Source organism: Gossypium hirsutum, chromosome A04 (assembly GCF_007990345.1).
Source record: "Gossypium hirsutum isolate 1008001.06 chromosome A04, Gossypium_hirsutum_v2.1, whole genome shotgun sequence".
Taxonomy (NCBI): domain Eukaryota; kingdom Viridiplantae; phylum Streptophyta; class Magnoliopsida; order Malvales; family Malvaceae; genus Gossypium; species Gossypium hirsutum.
Window position 1 is genome coordinate 3,385,802 of NC_053427.1, and position 11,884 is coordinate 3,397,685.

The 11,884-nt window shown below is 29.0% G+C and overlaps 1 protein-coding gene and 1 long non-coding RNA gene across 2 annotated transcripts; both read right to left on the reverse strand.

Moving 5' to 3' along the window:
• Positions 1–2,099: 2,099 nt before the first annotated feature.
• Positions 2,100–6,077, reverse strand: LOC107899421 (probable disease resistance protein At4g27220). The gene is made up of 4 exons (XM_041110758.1): positions 5,806–6,077; positions 5,590–5,648; positions 3,481–5,433; positions 2,100–2,358 (listed from the first exon to the last, which is right to left on the reverse strand). Exons 3-4 carry the CDS (start codon positions 5,418–5,420, stop codon positions 2,304–2,306), a joined length of 1,995 nt encoding a protein of 664 aa, XP_040966692.1. The 5' UTR covers positions 5,421–5,433; positions 5,590–5,648; positions 5,806–6,077; the 3' UTR covers positions 2,100–2,303.
• A 1,967-nt stretch (positions 6,078–8,044) lies between these two features.
• LOC107899550 (uncharacterized) lies at positions 8,045–9,337 on the reverse strand. Its single transcript, XR_001684733.2, has 2 exons — positions 8,605–9,337; positions 8,045–8,336 (listed from the first exon to the last, which is right to left on the reverse strand). It is a non-coding gene; the product is annotated as an uncharacterized lncRNA (long non-coding RNA).
• Between the last annotated feature and the right edge of the window lie 2,547 nt (positions 9,338–11,884).

Consider the following 11,884-nt stretch of genomic DNA (forward strand, 5'->3'; position numbering starts at 1 on the left):
TTGAATAAACTTTCTAATGTTCACACAACTTTAAAATATTTCATTGTGTAAACTTCCTTTACATCATTATATCTTCTACTGACAATCATTATGTTTTTTTTTTTTAGCCTTAAAGCGGATGTCTTTTATTTTCCTCTAATTCAGGATATTTTAAATAAAAGACTCTAAAAAGTAAGACTTCGTCAATTTTATTATACTTTAGTTTTATTACTTTTAGTCTTTAATTTTATTGTACTAAAAATTTAAAACGAAAATTAATTAAATTAAAGTATAAAAATTAAATATATAATACATAATACAAAAATTGATAATAATTTAATTATTTAAATTATAGGTAGAATTTCATCAAGACTTACTTTTTAAAACTTTTGGGAGTTATTTTATTTAAAAATAACATTAATTAGTGGAAGACGAAGACATGTGCTTTATTTGGAGCTATTGGTTTCACTTTTTTTTTTATATTTATTTATACAACAAATAATTGTTGAAAGAAAACAAAATGATGTCCACCAAGTTTTTTAAATTCAAAAGATAAGCATCAAGAAAAACTAAACATAACAAGGAAAAAGAGTTTTGTGGCTCATTATTTTATTTAAAAAGATTGATGGTATTTATGTTATTAACTGCTTATAAAATGTTATTATTTCTTCATTTACACTAGTATTATCAATCTTTGTTACTCAAACAATCAGTCAAATCATTAAGTTTATTTTTTCCCATTTTGAAACTTCAATTTTTTTTTTATCACAAGTGCTACTTAATCTATTTTTTCTTTAAGTTGGTACCTCTATTGTTAGACAAACAGTTAAGTTTATTATAAAAAAAATAACCAATTAAAAATTACCATGTAATAAAAAAAGATGAAAAATATTTTAAAATTTCATAAATAATTAAAAATTTAAAAATAAGTGATATAATATATATATCGTGCAAGAAAGAAAGAAATATGTAATATAATATTATAATAATAAAAAATTATAATTAATTGAAATTGTTACTTTGTAATTAACAATATATTTTTACATGATATTCCTCAATTACATATAATATTAACATATATTCTTTTTAATTTCTTTCGAAGTTTTATTGAGTTTCTTTATGTTTTGTGGTTATTCTAACTTCTAGATGTTTTCATTCAGGATTATGAACTAATCCCCAGATACTTAGGGGAGATGAAACCTATGATGAATCCTTTTATTTAATTTCTAATTTCATTCAGGATTAAGAAAGGCCACTTTGTATGTTTTGGGAAGCTTGCACAGTCGGTTCGTTGGCTTTCTGCGTCACAGGTTGGTGAATCCAAGAGACAAAACGACGTGGTATTCGCCGTTGGGAAGTGATGATCTAGCAGAAGATAGTCCCACAAAAGCGATTATTGGCTTAAGTCAGGTTCCGCCAATCTTAAGTCTAAATTCTTGGAGCTGGTGGTCGTAAGCGGCCTCCTCCACTATAACTAGCTTATCCTACTCGAGAAGGGTTACTTAAAAGCCAAGGATTGAACCCAAGGCGGATCGAGACAACTGGAGGCTGAAATCTGGCCACATAAAAAACTCTTTCTTTTTCCAAACTCTGTTTATTTTTTATTCTCCATTTTAATTTTCGCAATTTATTTAATTTCGCAATTTCAATTCGACTTTAAATTCTGTTTTTATTTTATTTTCGAAGTTCTTTTTTTAGGAATGCAGGTTTTCTTGGCCAAGAATTTGTCAAGGATTTCAAGGAACGAGCATTCATACAATCCGGTTCCTGAGGATTCAACCCTACTTCTCATTTACTGTTATTTTTACTATTTTACAGGGAATAGGATATTTTTGGTGCTCTCAACAACACATCAATAGGTGAAGTCTAGGTGAATTCTTTCCTGAGTATTGTCTATCTCATTTGGTTATCTTCGATTATTTTTCTATTTTATTCTCTGTTGTGTTCTGTCTTTGTCTTTTTTTAATTAGTTTAGTGACCATCATTCATTGTCAAAGCTCAACTAATGGAGTATGTTACAATAAATGTCGATAATAATGATAGAACGATCGCAAAGAAATAAGAAAAGAAAATAAGAATATATAGATTTTTCGTGAAAGTCCTTTCGGGAAAAAATCATGGACATAAAGAAGAAGAAATTCACTAATATTAAAAAACGAATGATACAAGAGAAGTTTCAACTATTTCTATTTAAAGATTGAAAAACCCTGTTATAATTAAAGTCAAATAGTAGAAGTATAGTTCTCTTTATGGGTTGAAAAACCCTCGGCCTCTCGCCTCCACAAATCCTCTTATTTTACCACTATATTTATTTCTTGAACAAGTTACAAGATTTGGCTCATAGTACACCCTTGCAACGAAGTCAACCTATTAGTCAACCTATTATATTCATAAAAAAAACAGCATTAATTATCAAATTACGTGACATAAATACGAGGTCCAAAAAAGGAAAAAAAAAACTCTCATGTGAGTCAATTATTTGTGTTTAAAAGAGCACATTTTTATTTTTTATGCGAAAATATTAAATCATATAATTTTGAAAAAAAAAGTAAAATTCCTTAATTGGCTTATTTTTTATTAAATTAAACTTTGAGTAATTTTGCATATTAATTTTGTATAGTTATATTGAATTGAAGGTTTTTTAAATAAAATTTTATAAATACTCAACAACATAATTTTTCATTAAAACTTCTAAAATAAATTATTCAAAATTATTTATTGAAATAGAATATTAATTATTTTATTATTACTAAAACTAAAGTCATTATTAAAGTGAAATCTTTATTAGATTTTTTTTATTAATTTTTATGTTTACATTGATAAAATTTAAATTATTCCTTTTTTTATCAATAACATATATATTTTAAAATATAATTAATAGTCATTATCTTGATGATCTATTAAAATTTGAACTCTTTACTGTATTAAACTTCCTTAATTAATATTTTATTGAATATTTCATATTTACTTGTTCATTGTTAATAAAAGAATTTTTTTGGTTCACATGTTAGTACATGTATACTTCATGCATAAATTACATTATATATCTTGTATACTTTAAAATTTATAAAAGTATTCAAAAAATAAAAATTTCGAAATTCAAAAACTATAGAAAAAAATAGCATGAAGTAAATATGAATTATCATGCGAACTTTCATGTTTAAAAACTTAATATTTTACTTAGTATTTCCATTATAAAAATAATTCTAATACATTTTAAAAAGTTGATGTTCAAATTCGACTCTTTTTGAAAGGTTCAGAATCAAATTTAACTAAAAAAGAAAAGAATAAAGACTAAATTGATAAATCATGCAAATGTTAAGTGCTAACCTTTAAGTTATTATTTTTTAAATATTTATTAAGTTGAATATTTGAAATATATATTGTGCAAGGAATATGTGTTAAAACTAGTATTCTAAAATAAAAAATACCTATTAAAATAATTAATAGGAAAATAAATGATGTCAAAAGAAATACGAATATGATAAAAAACAAGATTACCTTTCTATCAAGCTTGGCTGGATTATCATTCCTGATTCCTCATAAAAGTTATGAAGACTTAAATACTTCAGTGTAGACAATTTCACTAATTCTTCACTTATTCCATAAATCCTAGTTTTAAACAATGCAAGAACCTCAAGATTTGTCAGTGATGATGAGAAGTTTTTCAGCTTGCAATGAACACAACACAAAGTTTTGAGATTCGGTAAGGAAGGAAATCTTTCTGTTGAGAAACTGACATTTTCGAGAAATAAAACTTGGAGGGCTTTCATTTCTTCAAAAAATGTACTGGAAACCACTAGTAAATCAACCCAATCCTCCCCCTGAAGAATCAAAGTCTTGAGCTTTGAAAATTTCACTTTGTCAGGAAATTTTATGTTACTACTACAATTCCATAAAGCGATTGCAGTATAACATTCAAAACTTTCAACCATATCAGGCCATTCTTTCAACTTATCTTTTACCATGAACCTATTTCCTCCGGTTGATGTTAGCCAATGAGCGAAATCTCGAACCACATCATGCATTTTTACACTATCTGCGTCATCAGTTTCCAATAACAAGCCAGATTTTTGGAGTTTTTTAAATGCCATAACCATTTCATTCCTTTTATCTTCAATCGAGTTAGCATTAGGGAACAATCCTACTCCAATTCCGCACACAATCAATATCTCAATATCGATTTCTTTATCTTCAAGAAAAAGGGAACACAGTAAGAAACACATTTGGATGTCATTTACCGTCATTTGGTTATTGCCTTTCTTCAAATAATCGTAGCTAAGCTTAAGAGGCTGGAGGACATCTCCGAAATCTTCATTATCCAAATGCCTTGAGTCCTTGAATCTCTGATTTACGGCTTTCCACCCATTTAAATCTAAACCCTCACCTTTTAAAGCTTTGGCCACGACAACAATTGCAAGAGGCAATCCCTTACATTGAGCAGCAACCTTTTTGGCTTCATTATTCAAGGCGGAACTGTTACCTTCTAAACCAGCTTGATCTCGAAATAAGACCCATGCTTCGTCTTCGGATAAGATGCCAAGTTGAATTTCCTTCTGACAGTTCATTTTAGTGCAGACTTGTTGACGACGTGTAGTCAGAAGAATTTTACAACCCTTGTGGTCATCACCGAATGGAATTCCGATAATCTTCAATTCGAATTCTTCCCAGAGATCGTCGACAATTACGAGGATTTTGTTCACGCGTTGCATACTCTTGAATAGCTCTTCTGCTCTTCCTTGTCGGCTACTTGTTTGAAATTTTAAACCAAAAACATCTGCAACTTTATCTTGAATATTGTTGATGTTTGGATTTTGGGACATAGTAAACATCACAACTTTATCAAAGAGCTTTTGTTCTCCAGCATGCTTCCCAACTTCTTGGGCTAAAGTTGTCTTACCAACTCCTGGCATTCCGTACAGTCCGATCATGTTGACAGCTTTCATAGCCTCCACGATCTGGTTCAAAGCTGATTTTGAAGATTTAGAGTCCATGAAATGAGTGGATGTGATGAACTCTATTCCTTGAAGAGAACCGCGATAGCCCACCTGCGCAAAGTTAGAAGTCTGTAAAAGGTCAGAGATAATAGGAGTCTTCTCTGCCAGTTTCTTACTTAAGCAATATCGCCAGCCCCATTGAGGGCACCATTTGAAACACTTGACGCGATCTATTTCATCTTGCAAGTTCTGGGTTTGTTCCAGTTCTTTCTCAGCCCTTTTAAGCCAGTCCTCAACGTCCTCATAGATGACCTCAATTTGCCTACTAGCCTCATCGACACGAGTGTCCACCCTCTGTTTCCTCAATTTAAGTGCGTTTCGTTGATTCGTGAAATCTTGAACAATCTGTCCATAACAGAAAAAGTAACGGAGATAGGGTGATGCGCATTCCATTGCCTGGTTTGTCACATTTTCGACAGCAGCAGAGGCAAGAGATTCGGCCATTTTTGTTGATTGTCTGATGAGGTTGAACAAAAACTTTGGTTATTAGTAAGAAGATTATCAATTGGTGACAAATAAAATGGAATGGAAGGTAGCAATTAAGAAGCTGTAATTATTGTTGTAAACCAAAGCGAGTATTATTGAAGAAGCTAGAAATTACTCTTGAACTTACCTGATCTCTTTCTGTCTGTGAATACCAGAAAGTAAATAGAGCTTCAGAGAAATAAGTAGCTGTAAAAGATGAAAAGAGTAATTTAGAGCAGGGAATAGAAAATTGTGAAGGCCAATAAATAAAATAGAGATCCACACCAACACAAACTGAATGGCATTCAACAAAAAGATGAAAATATATAGCAAGGAAGATGAGGAGCAGTTCCTCAAGACTAACCTTCACTGAACTATCCTCTGCACTGTTTCTTTTGCCAAGCGGAAATCAAGGTATGAAGAAAGATTGGTTTTCAGAAATAAAAGAAAGTTTTTTTTTTCCCCTTAATTGACAGACAGAATACAAGAAAATGTGAAAACTGAAAAACAAAGAGTGGAAATGATGAGAAACAGAGATTTGAGAAATTGAAAGCAAAAAAGAGTTTGGATGAAAAAAAAACAATGGCAAGTCGTGGGTTTAACTTTATAATGTTTTTCTTTTGTTATATTTAAGTTGATAAAAGAAATAATTGTTGATAAATTTATATTATTCATTGTTTTCTTGATTAAAATAAAATTATTTTTATTTTTTATTACCATTAAATTCAATTTCTTTGTTAAAGTAAAATTCTTTTATTCCTCATTTTTATTAAATTAAATATTCATATTTTTTTATATTTACATTGATAAAATATAAATTTATTCATTGGCATATATCCCTAAAATATAACTAACAATCAATAAATCAACTATTTTATCTTTTTAGTAAAAATATTGTGATTAGAGCAGAACAAATATTTCCATATATAAAGTGGTGAAATTATTAGTTGAGGCCATTCATTTTAGTTTACTTTGCTTTGCGCTCCTCAAATAATTGAAGGAAAGAATAGAGACTAATTTTATCAGTGACGATGACAAGTCGTGATATAAAGATTGATGCTGAAATTGGTAGTTGACGCCATTAATTTGTGTTTACTTTGCTTTGCGCTCCTCAAATAATTGAAGAAAATAAAAGAGACTAATTCATTATGGAGATTGTCTGTTTCTTCACCACTCTCACTTTCGCTACTGGGACAGCCATTGTCCATGCTCTACTTTTTACTATTTTTACCTTCTCTGCTTCCTTTGCTTACTTATCGTGTATAAATATCACCTAATGTTAATATTAAGAATTAAATAAGTTATTATCAATTTAATGGTGGGTGATTATAATTAGGAACATGAGCATAGTTGTGTGATTATTGATATACTTTAATTTATTTGTCGTGTCAATTTTTAAAATAGCATAAGTAAAATTCTTATCAGACACCTATTTAATATGGTTTCGGACCTTGTATCAAAAAATTAAATATTAAAAATAATAAAAATTAAATATGGAACTTAAAAATTAGTGTAAACTATTAAAATAGTCACTTTTGTTTGCCTCAAGTTATATTTTAGTCACTTATATTTGAAATATTAGATTATATATAAACATTACAAGTTAAATTTATATTTGAAATATTAGATTAATATAAACATTAAAAACTAGAAAATTTATATAAACTTTAAAAAGATTATGGTGTTTGTTTATAGTGCTAAACATAATTTATCACTTCAAATCTTCAATACCTTTGCCATCTAAAATATCATTATTTTGAATAGGTTTAACTCATTGGTTTTTTAAATTATACATTTTTTTTCATTTTAGTATTTAATTTTTTTTGCTATAAGTGCTAAATAAATTACTTTTTATTTCCTAAGTAGATACTTTTCTTAGTCAATAGGCAATTAAACCATTAATTCTATTTTTTAAAAAAGGCTTAACCCATTAACTGGTACCTAAACTTCGTCATTTTTCCCATTGTGGTATTTAAAAAAAAAATTTGGTCACAAGTGCTACCTAAACTATTTTTTCTCCAAATCTACTATTAGGCAAACTATTTAGTATATATATATTTAAAAATAACCAATTAAAAAAATTCCATGTACCAAAAAAGATTAAAAAAATATTATGTTCTTTATGTAAATTAAAATTTCATAAAAATTAAAAAATAGAGAGATTTGATTCAACTAGTTGTTTTTAGCTTGTTCAATTGATTTGTATTAGTTCGCGAGTCAACTAGTTCAACTCCTATCTTCGAACTAATTTCCTATCCAATTGACTGATCAGCTATATTTTTGAAGACACTAGTTTTGATCAATGGAAGAATTTTTTTCGATCCTGTCAGGTCGAGCAAGGAGGTAATGTAGTTCAAAAACAAGATTAATTGAAATAGGGTTTTGGTTGATTATTTTATTTAAAAAGAAATTATGATATTTATTTATCACTTCAAATCTTCAATAGCTATGCTATTTAAAATATTAATATTTTAAATGGGCTTAATTTACCTATTTGATATTTAAATTATATATTTTTCTTATTTTGGTACCTAAACAATTTTTTTGGTCATAAGTGGTACATAAACTACTTTTTTCTCTAAGATTTGAACGTCACAAGTGAATGAATCCGTAAACGGACTTATGATCTATTCTAGTTGGATCTTATTTCATGTACTGTCAGTCTAATCAATCACATCTATGCCTCTATGTACAAGCCCATTTTGGCCCGGGCTGAACTAAACCAATCCCAAAGCCTAAAAACCCAATTACTAAACTAGCCCAAACAAAAAAAATCAGATTTTTCAAACCCTAGCCCAATACCAAAAAAAAAACCCTAAATTAACCTAGCTAGCCGTCGCCCTTGGTCTTCGGCCAATCACCCTCAGCCACCACCTACTCCACCGCCACTTGCACCTGCAAAAAGGGGAGAAAGAGACAAAAACCATGTGTAAACAGCAAAGGCATACGGCAGCAAACATTTTGTATTCGGCTATAAAGCCGAAAGAAATATCAATGTAAAGGAGGGGGATTTTTCTTTCATTTTTGAAATAAGAAAAAATATACAAAAGAAATTTGAAGCAGAGGTGATTCCTGTTCTCTATTTTTGTTCATTTTTCTACTTTTAAGTTTTTTTCTTTCTCGTTTAAATACGAAAATAAAAAAAGAAGAAGGAAGGATTCACCTAAATCGGTCGATTCGCTCGCCGTCGGTGAAGGCCACGCTGGAAAAGGAGAAGAAACTAGGTGTTTCTTTGTTGATCCACCAGAGTTTGACTGAGTTTTCGGGGTTTTGGCCTCAGATCCTTGCTCTACGTGCGACGGGCTCAAAAAGGGGCACTTTTGGGCTTCTCCGGCCACCGCAGACTGCGGCGCCGTCACCGACGATCGGAGGCTGCCACGGTGGTCCGGCGACCATCCCTGATCGGACCAGGGAGCGTGAGAGAGAGAGTGAGAGAGAGAGCTCCTAATTTTTTTTTTTAAAATGAAAGCCAAATGAGTTTTTTTTTTGTCAAAATTAGCTTTTATAACTTAAGCAAAACGACGTCGTTTTACTTAGGATGTTTTAGCGCCAAAACGGCGCCGTTTAGGCCTGACCCATGTGACCCGATCCGGTGCCCATGGAGATCCGCGTGTTTTGGCCTTTGAGAGATAATTTCACGCTTGGTCCTTCCCCTTTCGCGCCGGCTTTCACTTGGCTCCTGTCTGTGTTTTGTTTATTTTTTTTGATTTTTTCCTTAAATTTGTATGCTGTTGCAATTTAGCCCGCGCCTAAACTCAGCGTTTTAAGGGTCTGGATTATTTCCAACTTTGGTCCCTATGAATTCGCGCGTATTGTGCATTAGTCCTTAGTTTAATTTCAAAGATTTGTAAATTATCCTTTTAATTTTATATTTGCTTCAGTTGAATTTTAGCTCAAGTTTTTATTCTCTATATTATTAATTTTTTTAATAAAAAAGAAAAAAAGAAATTCATTTGTTATATATCTTTGGACATATTATCATGGATTATTTCATTAACCTTGCATTGTTCAAACACTTTCGTTAATGTATATATATATATGTTTTAATTTGTTTAACTTTACGATTCATGTCTGCAAAAATCTTTTATATGTACATTTTTATGTTTGAAGGTTTACATGGTGTTAAACTTCACATTATGATATATAATTCATATTAAATAATTTTTTTTACTTCCGTACATGTTATTGATTTCACATTGTTATATAAAAAAAAATTCAATGTATGTATACTGTGCTTTAAGTTTATTTACGTGTATAATATTTTTTTTACCATATTTAAAATTATATTTTATTTTTATCACATACCCCATATATTATTATCTTTATATTTGTATTATTTACATGTATCATTAATCTAAATTAATTGACTACACGTAAAATTATGTCATATAAAATTTGTTTCAAAATTCTCTGTACATATATATATTATTGGAACATATGTTTGATACATATACATCACTAGATTTATGTATTTTATAAATATAGTTTTTTTATATATGATTATATTTTTAAAATTTTTTATATATATAATTTATGGAAAAGTTAATTTATATGCATTATTAGTTCCATATTATTTTTACAAATAATTATTTCTAAATTTACTTATGTAGATATATGTTTTGTAAACTTATTATGTGTATTTCCTAATATATTTCATTATGCATTTTTGCTATCCTTTCATATTTTATATATTATTTGAATACTCCCTCGTTGTATGTATTTTAACAAACGATTTTAACACTTCGTATACTATTTGATTTAAAAATCTTCATTATATAATATGTATTTCAATGATTATATATATCCCTAGTTTTTTTTTTACCCAAATTATTTCAAATTCATCAAGTCATCCATTCATATATCATGTATATTATGTATTCATTCGTTCATCACTATTTTAAATTGTCTCACCACATTGACTTTTAATTTTCATTTTGTTTCGTACATGCTTTGTTGTTTGTTTTATATTCTTCCATATTTATTGTTGTTATATATTATTTATTCATTGTTTTATTTGTTATATTAATTGTTCTTCATCCATGCTTAAAAATTTTGGTCACATTTTTCTTAGAATAAATGTATTTAATTGTTGGATTTATCAATTGTGGTTTATTGCACTTTATGCATGTGTATTATCTCATGTTTATTAATCCTTCTTCATACGAATGTTCCTTTGTAACCCGTTAATGATACCATCTTACTTTAAAACAAATAAATGGATTTTGAGTTAATTTCTGATTTTCTTTACCCAAAGATTCTAAAATAAGGCAGTATTCAATGTTTGAAAATTCGGGGAATCATGCCCTATCGTGTTGGGTATGATTTTTCGTTGGACTAAATATTTGAATATCCTTTTATAATTCTTGGCGTACGAGCTTTTGAAAGTAAAAAATCAATTGTATTTTTGAAGGTATAAAGGATCGTTTTCAATCGTGCTGGATATGATGCTACATACCTCTAAAACGAGAGAATTTTGACGACCAACTTGAATCACACAAAAGTTTTAAAAGGGAACCGTATTTCAAATTTTTTTCTAAAATCTAGACATAAGGACAACACTTAATCAATTAGGTACCAATTTTGGGCGTTACGAGGGTGCTAACCCTTCCTCGTACGTAATCGAATCCCGAACTCGTTTTCTCAAATTTCGTAGGCCAAAATCGTTGTTTTAGTAAATCGAAATGTTTTATTAAAATGACCAAAATTCTTGGTGATCCGGTCACACCTAAACAAAAAAGATTGGTGGCGACTCCCAATCCATGTTTTGTTTTCAAAAAGTCGATCCCCGTTTTTCAAAAAAATGGTTTCGACACTCTATCTTTTGTTAGTCATCCGCTCTGATACTCAAGACAAAATATCTCCCCAATTAGACTTAATGGACGGTATATTAGTCTTTCAACCGGTTTGATCATTTCCGAATAGACTAAGGAGATGTTTAGATTCATCTATTAATACAAATTGTTTTTCCATACTCTGATCTGACCACGTAATACCGCTTTTAAAAATAACATAACGTAACTTAATGAATTTAACAATTACCATTTGGTCATGATTGAAATTTTAAAATTCAAAAAATATAAAAATTAAATATACAAATACAAAAATTATTAATAAAATTAGCTATTTAAATTATAAATAGACTTTTGAAAACTTTTCGGAGTGATTTATTTAAAAAATCATTAATTATTTTGGAGTTATTGGTTTCAATTTTTTTGTTTTTTTAGAATAAAATAATAGTTGAAAGAAGAAACAATGATGTCAAAAAGTTTTTTAAATTCAAAAGATAAGCATTAAGAATAATTAAAGAAAAAGAAAACATTGAAAAAGGGTTTTTGTTGATCATTTTATTTTTAAAAAAAATATGGTGTTTGTTTATAGTGCTAGAGATAATTTATTCAAATCTTCAATAGCTTTGCTATCTAAAATATCATTATTTTGAATAG